General features: G+C 35.3%; 1 protein-coding gene across 1 annotated transcript in view; it reads right to left on the bottom strand.

Moving 5' to 3' along the window:
- The window catches only part of EMSY (EMSY, BRCA2 interacting transcriptional repressor), a 38,754-nt gene that overhangs the window by 19,482 nt on the left and 3,757 nt on the right, over nucleotides 1–15,515 (bottom strand). Inside the window, 6 exon segments of the mRNA XM_026034517.1 lie at nucleotides 1,918–2,191; nucleotides 6,805–7,064; nucleotides 10,301–10,453; nucleotides 11,558–11,733; nucleotides 13,883–13,957; nucleotides 14,660–14,759. Of these exon segments, the coding sequence (XP_025890302.1) occupies nucleotides 1,918–2,191; nucleotides 6,805–7,064; nucleotides 10,301–10,453; nucleotides 11,558–11,733; nucleotides 13,883–13,957; nucleotides 14,660–14,759 (1,038 nt within the window).

Here is a 15,515-nt window from a genome sequence, read left to right on the forward strand (position 1 = left end):
TGAACAGTGCAAAACAAAAGAAAATTAAAAGTTCTTAAATGCACTATAGTATTAAATAATCTCTACTACTGAAAAATGCAAACTTACATATGCAATTAGAAAAAAATCTACCAATTGCATTTCAAACGCCTTATTCAGAAGCTTTATGGTATCCTGGCAGCTAGTAACAAGTCCACAAGAAGCTATAGGCTTCTGTACCTTCACCTGCATTTTTTGCAGTACAAATAACTTCACAAATCCCTTGAAAGCCTCATCTTTAGGCTTCAAGAAAGAATACACACACACACACATATAGAGAGAGAGATAGAGCAAAAAAAAAAAAAAAAAACCTGCAAAAGTTAAGGACATGAAAACAAATTAATATTAAACTCCTTAACATTAAAAGGCAATATCTGTTCATGAATGCAACGCTATTTTAAAAGAACAAATCAGATAATGCTAGGCATTTCAGAAAACACAGAAATGTGTGTACATTCTTTACAGATTAAATGATCTCAAAAAGTAGTAACATGATTAAAACAGTTTCCTGTAAGATGAAAAAACAAAGGTCTTAAGTGAATACTTATTTCTGCCATTCCTTCACATAGCTGTCACAACATTTCCAGCATAATTTGTCTTTATCTATCACTTTAAATTGCACATCCATAAGACATTGACTTTGGGTGCTTATGTAGGCAGTTTTTAAGCAAGTCCTGCATGGAACAGAAATGGAAAACAAAATACTTCCTGCTCTCTTACTTCTTTTTTCCCCTCTTCATTTATAGATGGCAGTGTTAACTAAAATATAAATCTGTCAGTCTAAACAAGCAACCCAAGATGATTTCATATCAATAAGCTGTTTTCATACATTACCAGAATTTACCATATGATGCCTTATCAGCATCTTCTGCACAGACAGTTCTTTAACACTGCACACATAGCTCACCTACTGTGTTTTAGATGATAGCTGCTGATTTCATGATCAAATCCATTTAAAAATGCACTATTTGAATAATGAGAATTACTGTTCTTGTGCTCTGTAGCTTAATGACCTACCTCTACAACCACAGTAACAGAAGTAACGTGGAGTTCAAATTACCTGTTCAGCCTTGATTTGGCTGTCCAAATTTTTATGAAATGGAAGAAAGATAGAAAATGAAGGCCAGAAAACACTATTATGTGACACTTGCCACTAACAGAAATAGCACATTTCAAGTGCTGATTACCTGAGACCCTTTCACTCATTCACAGCCTCCTCTTACAGGGTTAATTAGCAGCTATGCATGTCTGTGCTAAAACACATAGCTCGAATTAAGAAACAAAAATTTAGGAGTTTTATCTTAGTCTGAAATTTAGGAGTTTTTATCTTAGTCTGCTCAGGTTACAAGGACATGAAAATTGAGATGGTGATAAACTGAAAAAACTGCAAGCACTTATATAACCTACACTGTTATGAAAATTAAGTTACCACAGGAAGTAGCCTCCAGAGCAGACTAAGAAGTTTGTAAGAGAAACTAAGCAGTTTATATTTGATGTTAATCTCATACATTTTTGTAAATCATGCATTAAAAAAAGCAACTACCTTAAAAAGATACTGGAAACATTCTTTTTTCATACAAGAGAAGGACGGAGTTCTTAAAAGCCAAACAGTTCACACTAGAATGTTTCAATACTTGCAAACCCAATCTCCTCCAGATAAAATTATGCCACACTTCATCTCTTCTGAAAATATCATTTGCATATCCAAATCCTTGAGGGAATGACCTATTTTCAACACAAACTTTCGTGGAGTACCTTGGATTAGTTTCATTCACAGACTTTTGCTCCACATCTTCTGTACTCCACACAGGTAAACCTAAAACAWCTCCTCCATACCATTCTTGAAACATCTAATTCACCATCAAAAACATTTTTACCAATATGATATTACTGCCATACCTTGTGCTACTGTTGACATCACTACTGAGGGTGTTGATGATACCACAGCAGTTACTGCAATAGTATTTGCAGTACAGGAGGGAGTGGAACAGCTACTGCTGCTGCTGCTACTGACCAGAGAGGACTGAGACGCAGTTATAACCACTGGCTGCTTTTGAGTAGTTGAGGCAATGACTGATGTTGGGACAAGTTTCGTAACTGCTGCATAGTTGTGGGACTTGGAAAGGATGTTGGGTACAAAAGTTGAGCTTGGAGAGGTGGTTACTATTATCACCTGAAAGAAGAAAAAGGAAAGAGTCATTTGTTCTTTGCATTCATTTAAAATCATAAACTTTTCACAATGTAACTGCGTCTGTGTGTTTAGTCTTAGGGCTAAATGTTCATCAAGATCATTTAAGACTGGCACAAATGCATTTGCTAGTAACAGAAAAATGTTTCCATTAGTTTGGAGGAGAAATGGCAAYAAAATTAGAATTAGAGGACATTTCTTCAGAGGAAAACAATTTCTATCTCATTAAAGTATACATATCTTATGCTATGTTTACAGGCCAACAGACAGGTATGAACTGCTCGAGTTCATTTAACTGAGCCAAACAGCCTGAAAACCATCCTAAAATGGAACTGCTGGAGTTCCAAGGAAGATTTAAATACCATCATCCGAACCTTTGCACATACATCAAGAAATGGCAATTAGAGAATAAAGAAATGTTTTTCCTTAACATTTWGTGTAAGAAGTTACTCAGTTCATAATGGAAAGTACTTTCGATCCATATAGTTGCAAATAATCAATAGTTCATCAGTGAAAAACCTATTCTGAGGTTCAGAAACAAGTTCTATTTTCTTTAATTACAGCTCCCAACAATAAGAACACTTCTTGTTATTTTCCTGAAAACCATTTGTCTAAACACAATAAACATTATCCCTACTGAGTGTTGCAATTATAACCCCATGAATCTGAGTTGACATTGAAATACCTGGAATTCATTAAAGTCTTGGAGGAGGTCTGCTCTTATGCAATTGACCTAGAAAACTAATCATTTGAGTTTTGAATATGGGGATTGCTTATGTAAGGAGTTTTATTTAACACTGTTTGCATGTGTACCTCCTTGTACTTAAAAACATACACACAGTTAAAACAGAAACACAAAGCAGAGAAATGCACATTCTGTTTATCACACAAGAATCCTATTAAATTGCTTCAATAACATAGCTACCCCAATAGCAGCATTTAAAATATCAACTTTAAAGTCCATTATTTCAAATAATAAATGTCAACAGAATAATGGTTGAGGAGGAGAGAACCTGTTAGTTCAAAGAAAAACTCTCAAATACTACCCAGCTACTGAGAGCTTGCCTGATAAAGAAAGAATATGACCACAGAACCAGAAGAAGACTTAAATTATTGATCAAGCAGTAAGAGATTTTTTTAAGAATCTGTGTTTTCTTAAACATAGGACATAATCACATGGAAAGAAGAAAAGAAGCAAATTTCGCCACTAAGTTGCTACTACTTTTCCTTCTGCTTATGTCTGGCAATTTTTAGGTGAAAATTTAACATCTTCATCTGAGGAAAACCAAAAACTTCATCACTTTCATGCCAGAAGAACAACGTTTCTGTGTGGGTTGCTCTACCATATTGTTGCATTCTTCAAGGAATGTTTTCTGCATCACTCCTGATTTTTCCTCAAACCTAACCTGGATTTAGCCCATCAAAACACTTTTCTGAAACAGCTATTACACTGAGACCAAGCAGACAAGCTGGAGTAGCAATCAAGCTACTACACTTGATTATGGTTGAAATAAAACCAAATGAAAACATTATCTGTGATGTTTATTGAGTTTTTTTTTTCAATAGTCTGTTGCCACTAGAAATCATTTTCAAGATTTCCATTATCTCTTTTCCTTCTATATCTTTCTCCTTTTTCAATATTCAAGGACAGAATTTACTCTGTTAGAAACAGAAAATTGGGGAATTTAAAGGCCAGTTCCTCCCACCTAAGATTTTCCTCGTCTAATTTAGAAATACAAGTTGCAGTCAATAAAGACAGATCAGTCACACTCGTCTTCCTGTACAATCTTTAGGGAAACAGGGCAAGTTAAGTCTCAAGTAAGTTACTACAGGGTAACAGGAGAAATCTGGGTATAGTTACAATTCCTGAACACTGCTGTTTTTCATGTGAAAACAGAGGTGATCTTATCATTTCAAGATTATCAAATAGCTAATATAAATAACATTTTATTTAATGATACAAGGAAAAGGTGTAGTACTAGGCAAGCTTTTATTAACAACAATTGCTCTCCTGCGACTAAGGAGGCTTGAGGCTCTATTTCTTCTTTCAAAATTAATGCAAGAGAACATGAAAACAGTGATATTGAAGCGAGAAATATCCGGAAAGACAAACTTTCTGATACAAATACTAAAGCCCAAGTCACGACAGTTGTTTTTGAAATATTCTTTTCTCGTATTTATCAAGATGTACTAAGTAATCTTGTTTCCACAGCAGAAAGACTGATCAAGGACAAACAGCAAGTTACTGTTTTTTTTTTTCCTTTGTTTATTTCAATCACTAAGGTAAAAACTAATTCCTGAAACAAAATTCGCCTTCTCAGCTCTATTTTCAGAGCCATCAAAATCTAGTCCCTGAAGAAATAAAGGCATTGCCAGAGGTTTCACTAGCTGAATTCCTTCTCTGTCCTAGATGGAAAACAATTACAGGGAAAATCAGAAATTGGAGCTGTGACATTATTAGTTGTTGCTACAAATCTTGCTCCAACCTACTGAAATGTCAATAGACTTCCCAAATCTGGTGTACAGAAACCAGGAACAGCATGCACATCCAAGAACCTCTTACATGCACTTGTTGTCTAAAAATAGTACATTTCCAAATTGAATATAGCAAGTCTGCCTTTTAGTTTAAAATTACTAAAAGAGCAGTGGAACAGGCTGCCCAGGGAGGTTGTGGAGTCTCCTACTCTGGAGGTCTTCAAAACCCACCTGGATGCCACCCTGTGCCACATGCTCTAGGTGTGCCTGCTTGAGCAGGAAGGTTGGACTAGATGATCTGTAGAGGTCCCTTCCAACCTTGAATATTCTGTGAATCTGTGAAAAGGGATTACTTCCAAAATAATCCAATCATGTATCTTAGCATATCTAAATCCAATTTAATAGGGTAGCATGACAAGTTCAGATACAAGCATTATTATGGCTGTCCGAATAGCCCATTATGATTTTTCTATTATTACAGATCAGCAAGAGACTCAAATAATATTATACTAGGCAAAATTTAAAATATTTGCGTCAAAATAAGCAGAAGCACAAGGACAGAAAAGTCCATTTTTTTTCCCTTTTCCATGCTTAGGACATCCTACCTTTAACTAGCACGCTATAGCACATGCTTAGTACAATAATATTACATTTAACACAAAGCTTACTCTCCTCTGTACGAAATGTGAGCCTGTCAAGTACAACAAGCTGGATCAGTTAAAGTCTATCCCAGCTGTATTTTCTGCATTGAATGCAAAATGTGCTACTTGATGGGTTTATGCTCACTCACATATTCCTCTATGTGTCTTCTAAGATGCAATTTGATTGATGACACTTCTCAAAAACAGTGAATAAAACAGGAATGTGATTAAAGAGCTCTGAAGTGGGAAAAAGGCCAAAAAGCAAGCTCCTCACTGCACATTACTTCAGTTCAATCTTCCTTCCTTTTTAAATCAGGGTATGGGAACACTGCTAACCCAGGCATAAAACAATTACACCAGGACTAATACAATAAATACTGTATTAAGGCTCAAGAATCAAATTCTCATGGTTGGGATGAATGCTTGTTAGTGGCTGGCCTCTAATAAGTCTGTCACTATAAAAAGCTAATCCATTTTTTCACAGAACTGTGATAATCAGAACCTTCGCGAAGAATGAACTTGACCTCAGGCATTAACAGTTTTTAAATCTTAAGGACAAAAAAGCAGACACATYCAAAATGCTTCCCAAAGCTTGGGAATATAACCATGCCATAGATCCTTGCACAGAAAGTCCGAGTTCCAATATGAAAAATCTATATGGAAAACCTCTTCCGGACATTGCATGCTCGGGAAACTTGGGCATGCTCAGCTGAAGTAACGTGGTTTATTTTGGCCACTATAATACTGTTAATTCACAATGAGAAAYGGCACATTCAAACTGAAAGGAAAATAAAAGCCCCACATCATTTTTTGATCAGCTCCAGGAATAAACTTTATAGACACCAAAAAGTAGCCTCTAGACAATAGGAGACAGCATGGGAAAGCCCATGGCAAACTCGCTTGGAATTCTATTACTGCATAGAATAATTATACATAAGGAAAATAGAAATAAGAAAGATTACCTTTGACCAATAGTTGTTACCATCTGAAGGCTGTTCAGAGGCCTATGTGATCCAGTTCTCAGTGGACTAGTGTCCATATGACAAAACCCAACACCACAAATGGTACTAACTGGCAACCTTGTTGGCAGTCTCACCAGAGAGGCCAAGAATTGAATGAGCATGGAGACTGAATCCCCTCTCATCCCTAGAAGTGGTCCCTTCAGGTCAGGGTTGAGGCACATTGCTGGGGCAGTCTGGGGGAAGCTTGCACTCCCGCTGCCTGTGCTGTACCTGTTCTGTGGATAAAAAGAGGGCTTCAGTCTCCACGGCTGTCAATCCAGGTCCTTTCACACACAGGTGAACTAAATTCATACAAGACTTCGGTTTGCTCTTTGTTTGTTTCAAAGAGGGATTATGTTATCCAAAGAGTAATCCTTAAAACACAGCTAGACACTTCATAGAAAGATCGAGTCAAACATCACATCTTACTCATTGATAAAAAAACACAAACGAAGTAACATTGGCAGCTTCCCCCACATACCTTCTGTGTGGTTGTGTTTGTTGTCTGTGTTGAGGGCTTAGTGAAGGTTATTTTCACAGGAGACATGTGTGGTGGTAGGGAGTTGGCAATGCTCTGCATTATATTACTCATCTTCGGGCTGCCACTTACAGGCACTGTGATCGTTTTAGTGACAGGAGTCACCGCCTTCGGGACTTCCTTCAGGAGAACAGGGGAGGAACTAGAGGAATTAGTTCGCCGTCTTTTGCGGGGCTTTTCATCGTCATCTGAGCAGCTGACACCTGGAAAAGAAGTACTCYTGTAAATTTTATTTTCCTCATGGCTCTCAACGTTTTCTAAAACATGTGAAACTTGCTGAGATTCATGAACCACCTCAAATAAAAGAGAGGATGAATTATTTCTTATGATTCCTAATTAGTCTAGAATAGATAAGAAATGCTCTCAGGCCTTGATACAGACCATACTTACAAAGYCATAAATAAATGTATATATACAGAAAATCAAGCTCGAGTCATTTGGTTACTTTAGTCTGTTTAAGAGATTAAAAGAACATAAGATCCAGAACAGGGGTCTCACTCTGTCTCCASAAGATTGATTAACAAAACCACACACACAAGGTGTTAGGATACCAGGTACATTTGGATTTAAAAGTCTACAGATCACTATTATTTTGGTGATGGTTTTATTTACAACAACTGCAGCACTGAAGTTTATCCTGTTGTAGTCTTTTATGTCAACCTTTGCACCTATTTCCAGTCCATGTTTATGACTACAGCACACTGCTTCCTTTAACCTTGGCATAGCATCTTAACGCCTATTTCTAAGCTGAGTTACGAAGGTCAAATCTCACTTTGACACCTTCTGCCTTGTTACATTTTCTGCAACACACAAAAAATGTTGCCTAAGGTGCAATCACATACACACCAAAAGAGAAGTGTGACCCCCAAAGAGTTTTTTCTTCTGAACCATCTACTACACATGTATAAAACAAATCTGCTGCAACAGATGCCATTGAGAAACTGGTAACTCTATGGCATGATTCATTGGTCTTAAATCACTATAAAACTTTAAAAAGTAGGTGAGAGGCTCATAGAATCGCATATATTATAGAAAGACATTCTCTAATTACCTTGCAAGATTTTTATAGCTATTACAGGGTGTTTATGGCCAAATTATACAAAGCTAAACAGATTAAAAAAAAAAAAGACACGTAGAAAAAGTACGATTGATTTACACTAAAACAAGAAAAAAACACCCCTTCCTTATGCCCATGTCTTACAGATAAAGTTTAATTTTCTATGGAGGAAAAAAAGAAGTGAAAAAGAAAACAATTGTCGTGGCAAAATGCAGCCTTACTGCCAACCAACCAAACTTTGTTGGCAATAAATCTCTAATTAGGATCAGGATCTAATTAGGGTCAATCTCTAATTAGGATAACTAAATAATTTTGGCATTGAAAAGTGAAGGCAAAGGAATTTAAATGGATGGGAAAGTGCTCAGCGTCACAGCAAATGGCTTTGCGAAAAAAAACAATTTTTTTTTTTTTTTTTAACTAAAAAACAATTTGTCTGCAGGTACATTTCAGAGCTATGCAGACGCCTGAAAGGGAACTAACAGAAGTTGCATTTTAACCTTGCTTTGAATTTAAAAAAAAATAGTTTTGGCAGTTCGTAGCAATATGGATTAAATGCAGATCTAAGAGTGCACAGATCAAAATCCTCATAAACAATTCACCTTATGGCCCTGAACAAGGCTATCAGTGATCCTCACCCATAAAGTAGAAAATTGGTTATATGTCTCTAGAGCCTATTATGGAAAGGCTCTAAGTACTGTTGAGTGCACTAAGTTACAATAGGGAGGTCACTAATCTAAATGGAAATGAGCAGAAATTTCAAAATCTCAGGACTCATCTGAATCACAAGTGCATACGCAGCTAGGAAGCTATTGTAGGTTATGACAAAAAGCTGAAGATAAAAGATGAAGCTGTTTCTGAGCAATCCTCTTCCATAAAAAAAATATATATATATAAGCAACAGATCAACTAAACAGAGCAATATTTCATGTAAAATACATTTCATCTCTTATTTTCAGTATTAGGATTCTGTAAGAACAATATTCTTGTAACTTCAAGTTAGAAACTGTACCAAGTAACATYTGGTGAAACGTAACCCTCAAAGCTTGACTATAACTCCCCCTTGGCAAGTGAGGAAGCAGAGGCTTGGAGGGGTTAATGGCTCAATCAGACTGTGACTTAGAGGAGGTCACACAACAGATCAGTGGCAAAGTTATGACTGTAACTCAGGTCCCCTGAGTTTGCTCTAGTCCACATAAAACTGGGATTGTTTAAACTAACATGACTCACTTCAAATTGCACATTCTGAAAAAAAAACACACGATTCCTTAAAAAAAAGTAGAACAATATGAAGTGCATGAAGTGCGGGAAAAAATAAAATCCAAGGATAGATGGAATTAATGTAAGAACTTCTCATCTACCCATCATGCATCTAGATCTGTTTTAAAATTATAATAAAATGGTAATAAGCGTATTACAATTATTACTAAATTMAATTTTTAAAAGGTTAAGATCGTTCTCTCTTGAATCTTTATAACTATTAGTGCATTAAATCAGAAAAACTAAAATTCTGATTTAATGAGTTCCATGGATTAAAATAATCATTAAAGATGCTGGTTTGTAACTAACTATGTTCAATATGATACTTCCGGCTAACTAGAAGTTTATACACACATATTCATACAGCACAAAGATTAACAATTTTAAAATGCAGCTGTTAGAGTGAGCTTAAAAGAACAAAAAACACACTCAGCACAACTTCACTATTAATCGTTATTTGTATTTGAATTTTGATAGGCACCAAAATTGAAATATGGAGAGAAAGAAATATTTTAAGTAAAAATACCTTTAATGTTTTAACGTAGTGGATATTATTATGAAAATTTAAATTCTGCATTTAAATCCTTAAATAATGACAAGCTGCTCTAAATCAACAGGGAAACAGTAAGAATATCTCAATCTCTCACTAAAATAAGGGAATATACTTGTCAAATTATTGCATGCTAGAAAAGTTTAGGTCCCCTAAGAAAGTGAGAAGGCGTGATCTTTCCTAACTTAAATGATTAGTTATTACCATGCATTATTTAACACAAGAAGGAAGAGGGAAGTCCTCTGTAGAAGCAACAAGCAGGACCCACCTTAAAAACAACTTCCAAATAAGCTGAATTAGAAGTCCTCTAACATACAGCGATTCCTATATTATAACACATTTCATTCCTGSTGTGTTTGCCATTAAGTGTCCCTACAGCATTTCTACATTCAGTGAATTTATCCTGAATTTATCTGAAAGAGGAAGTATATTCATTCTGTAAACTAAGCTAAGGGTATAAAGGCATTAAATGACTTGTGCAAGGTCAGTGAGAGCGCCTAACTCAGAGATCAAGCTTCAGCCACAAGACTGGCCTTTTCTTCACCTTTTGTTAATCAGTTACTAGCATCACTTACTTTTGACGTAAACTGCACTTCCACTTGGCAAGACGACTACACTGGAGGCTGGACTGGCAGGTCTGGGGGACTTCACTGTTGCTACACTGCCACTTGGAACAGGGGTAGATGTTGGGGTTGAAGTGGTACTTGTGTAGGAATAGCAAAACACCACTGAGGAGGAGAAAAGACACCTTCCATATAACTCAAGTGCAGAATCCCATCATTCTATCATTATTTTAAAATTTGTGAAGGAAGCCAAAGACTTCTTGGGTCATTATCCACATCTTTGCCTCTGCAGTCCTTCTACTGTTAGGCAAAACCCTAATTTGATCTAAGCATGACCGCAGAATTAACTACCTCTCAAGAAAATACAGAAGATTATTTCTCCTTCTCCAGTCCCCAGAAATTTGTATCAACTCTTCAAGATTTTGACTTATATTAATTTTATGTTTTACATTAMAGTTACAATTAAATAATTAAAAGCATTAAGTTATTTTTGTAAAGGACATACAATGATTCTTTAGATTTGTAACTGATAGTAAATAGCATCCCTCCTCAGGTGTAAGTCAGCTAAAGAAACCACAAGTCTGTTTTATATAATAATACAATTACTATTTCTGTTAAACAGCCTTTTTCAACGACTGTTTAAAAATAACAGAACGATGATTCAACATGATTCCTCACAAAACCTATTTTGAGAAGTGTTAGACATTCCCTAGCTGCGTGAAACCTAATTCAAGACTATTCAGCAGGTTAGATGGAACGTATAAAAACATTACTGAAAAGATGTGGGAAAGGTAGAAAGATATTTTTCAACTTGTTAACTTGATATAATTAATCTGAAGTTAATAAAAAAATGAGTATCTTGAATATTCATTCTTGAATATTGTCTTGAATATCAACAAAACTTAGAGGGACTCATACTTAACACCATTAAAATAACATGGTCCGAAACAGTTTTTCACCACCTAACTATACAAAACATTAGACCAACAATTTAATTTTCTCTAGTTTGCAGAGCTAAAGAAGTTAATCAGTGATTTCTTTTTCCCCTGGAGCTAGTTGCCACCAGCTAACATAATACTGTGAGAGCTACACTGCAGATGCTGCAAAAGCACCTTTAAAAAAGAAAGAATTTTCACATTTCTATGAACACTGTGCAAGAGAAATCAGATTTAAAAAGAAAAAAATAGCTTACGCTGCAGATTTAAGATAACACTTTATAATGTGACACTGTATTTCCATACTTTGTAGTCGATTACCAGCAAGCCTCACCTTCTTTGTTTCCGGTTTCTGCAGGGACTGGAAGAGATGCATTGTGCTGAACAGCTGCGTTGGCAACAGCATTAGCTGTAACAGTAAAAGCTGTTTGTGGAACAAGCCGTGGCATCAGTGGCACCAGTCGACGTCCTTCTATAGACCATTCTGAAGAGCTATTTGGTCCAGACATACTAGGCAGAAAGGCACATTCCATAAGTATTCTGTTGACTTTCCAAAATATTCAGTGTTTCTTATTTAGTCTTTTTCTCCAACAGTGAGTATCTGCAAGGCTCTTGCTTAAGACATACTAGACAATAACCTCCAGTCTTTTTCATTTCATGAAAATCTTTCCTTTTTCTGACTGATCTGAGAGGATCTGAAATCCTCCCAAAGCATTTTTTTTTCCTTTTAACACTGTTCTAGAGAACCATTAAAGGACCAGAGGTCTGTGGATGACAAGTTCAAAAGCTCATGTAGTGTTGCTACCCTATGGAGGTCTGGATGACAAAAATAGCTAGATATCCCACTGTCCAAAAATCATAAATCAACCCCAAACTAATCATGACGGGGAGAAAGGGGAGTGGGGGGAGTGGAGGGGGTCAAAACTTGATTTACCTGAGCAGAAAATAACTGAACTTAAATACACACCATACTTCTTCCTCAATAGAAACAAGCCTGCTGCTCTGATTTTCTCTTAACGTTCTTGAAGATAAATTAGAATGCCTCAGTAAAATGCTATTTTTATCCAGGTAGAGAAGTTAAGATGCTTTTAAATACAGATATGATTTAACATTCCTCACACATATTCACACAGCATAAAAAGAACTTCATCATCTTAAGTAAAAATGTATGTTTAAAATCAAAAACAAATCAAAAATGTTCCACATAGGAAAGCTAGCAAAGTCTGATTTCAAAAATCTGACAGAAAATTAGTTAAGTCAAATAGTATGTTATTATCTACCACTTAGAAAGAAATTAAATTGAGGAGGAAAAAAATAAAAAAGAACTAGCACTCTAGTTGCACCATGTCTGGATTATATAGTTTATCTGTTTGAAGTTCTGTAACTCAGAAAAAACAGCATGCTTATTTCATAAAATGGAAAAACAGAACTAGTCCAGTACATACTAGTAGGAAGAAACTCACGGAAAAAAAAAATCCCAATTTTGATAATTAAACTTTTTTTTTTTTTTTTTTTTTTTTTTTTTTTTTAAAGCTCCATTATTCACTTTCCTTCTATAATGAAATGTAAAGAAGCGAGTGTTTTCTGGCTGGTAAATAACATACTTCTGAAGTGGCTTGTTACTTGTATGCTTTTATTTTGCCTCCTCATAGCATTTATGCTATAATAGTCAAATTCCAAAAGCCCTGGTTATAACATGCAAAAAGAAACAAAAACACAGGCACTTTTACAAATTAGGTTTTTTAAAGATATTTCTTAATGGTAAGAAATTACCTTTAAAACATCTATTAGATATAAAACATCTATAAAACATCTATTAGATATACAGACATAATATAATAATATAATATAATATAATAATATAATGTTATATTATAATATAATATAATAATATAATATATACATAACATAATATAATAATATAGTATGTAGACATAATATGATAATAATATAATAATAATATCTAATAATATCTATTAGATATATTCAAACACTTGTCCTCTCATGTCTCTCCATTCCACAAGATCACGTGGAGTTCAGGAGAGCAAATGCAAGGAGAAACCATCTCATTTGATGCCATCACAGCAGTTATATCAAGCAGTTCAAGTCAAGAACAGGGGCCACTGATGTCATTAGAAAGCCTTCTGCAGCTTTTCACTCTGATCCTTTTTTTCCCCCTCTGTGCTGATATACTGTTTTCCAATGCTCTCCTATCTCTTCCCCTCTCTTTGTGCAGTTAATTCCCTCTTCATGCAACCACACCAAATGGATTTGAACACAGCTGAACTTAAAGGAAAAAAAAATCATAAAACCTACAGGAAATCTGTATACAAGGATATTCATCCTGCCTATTTTTTCCCCTCTTTTCTCTACTCTTTGTTTCTTCTCATCTATTTTACTGAAAGCTCTCCATAAAAAAGACCGTGTCTAAATTGTGCTTGTTCAGTGAATAGAATAGCTCAGATCCAAAACGTCTACATACTAAATAGTTCTTCCCAGTACCCTGATGTAAAACTGATACTCTTACATCCATCCACCATTTGAACTACTATTCTTTAAAACACCATCAATCTTCAAAGTTCTATCATTCAGGTTAAGGAATAATGGATTTTCCAAAGGGTATCTTTGAAAATCACATAGAAAATGACCTGTAACTTACTTGTGTGCAATAGTTGTTAATCGTTCATCATTGACTGCTCTCCGAACTTCAGCACGATGTCTTTCCGTTGAAATACTTTTGTAGGGGAGAGAAGGGGAGAAGGCAAAGATACCAATATATTTTAGTCAGAGGAAGCTATGAACACTTATCTAAAACTTCTAGATAAATGAAAGTTATGAATAATCTACTCAGAAGACTACAGGGAAGAGGCATTTACATTTGAAAGATCGCCACTTAAATTTTGCTGTCATAAAAAGAACATATTATTGTTTCAAAACTATTATTCAAGAATAAAGAGAATATTACTCTTTGCAGGCTACCACTGCAAAACAGCTGAAATCCAGTCTCCTAAAGAGAGTAATGATTTTAAAGTGCATGGAACACACAGCTTTCCTCATTATTATAACTAGGACCCAAAGGCCTTCAAATCCCACCTTAACGAAACTCTAAGCCAGCAGGCACTCATGCTACAAGCCAGTGTGCTCATGCTAGCTGTAATGTCTCCAACACACATCTCAAAAAACCCAAAACAGTAAATCTTCAACCACAGAAGCACAGTTGCATTCTTTACTTGAATCCCAAACTGAAAAAGAATCACAACTCCACTAGATTAAAGATCTCCAATAGGAGATTGCATTAGGGTGACAATGACACACACACACAAAAAAAAAAAAAAAAAAAAAAAAAAAAAAAAAAAAAAAACACACACACACCAGTATCTTAGATGGAAACAGTTACTCTGATCATCCTACATAATCTTAAAAACGTTATGATTACCTAAGCACTTTAGAGAGTTCTCCAAGAAGATCCTTCTTCTCCTTCGTAAGGTCTCCCTGTGCACGTAAGGCACTGATGACACCTGCATATGCCTCCAGTTCTAAAGAATTGGAGCAAATTGTAGTTTTATTTAATGTTCACAGCAAAGGTAAATGTTATTTTCAGTACTACTGACAATATTCTATTAATTTTCAAAATTGCAAAAAGGAACATGCTTTTCAATTTTTTAGGGCTTTTCAAGAAWGACTGACAATTTAGAACTCCATCAGTCAATTACTCTTCAGCATACAGCTTGTCTATGAAACAGAAATRTGTCTTCATGAAAGATGATGTATAAAGGAGTGGATAAACCCAACAGAATTCTCCCAGCTCTCTCTAAACTGACAGGTAAGTCTGAAAGCTTTGGGGGGGAAAAATTAAAAATCTTCAAATTTGTCCAGCAGTTTTGAAYTCTCTAGAAGCAGAAAATACCTAGAATACCTTCTCTAGAGGAGAAAATACCATAGACATTGAAGAGAATATCAAAGTTCTGTGGGAAAATTTGTCTTGAGAAAGAAAGATTTTCTATGGTCTTAAGAAAAATCTTACTGGAAGAACAAATGATTTTTTTCCGCTAATGCTGCTCCTTAATTAGGATTTAGAATATCAGCTCTAGTTTGCTGAGTATGGTAATTTTTAAGTCCTTTTTTAACTTTTAAAGAGTATTTAGTTGACATATACAATTGCTTCAAAGAGAAAAACGAAACACAGCAACTTGAACCTGCCCAACACATCAAAAAACACATACGATCCAGGTATTCATAAGTGTACAGCTATTCTTGAATCATAGAGATTAACCCACAAAAAAAATCTGAGT

The sequence above is a fragment of the Nothoprocta perdicaria genome, unplaced genomic scaffold (assembly GCF_003342845.1).
Source record: "Nothoprocta perdicaria isolate Ctin4 unplaced genomic scaffold, notPer1 scaffold_146, whole genome shotgun sequence".
Taxonomy (NCBI): domain Eukaryota; kingdom Metazoa; phylum Chordata; class Aves; order Tinamiformes; family Tinamidae; genus Nothoprocta; species Nothoprocta perdicaria.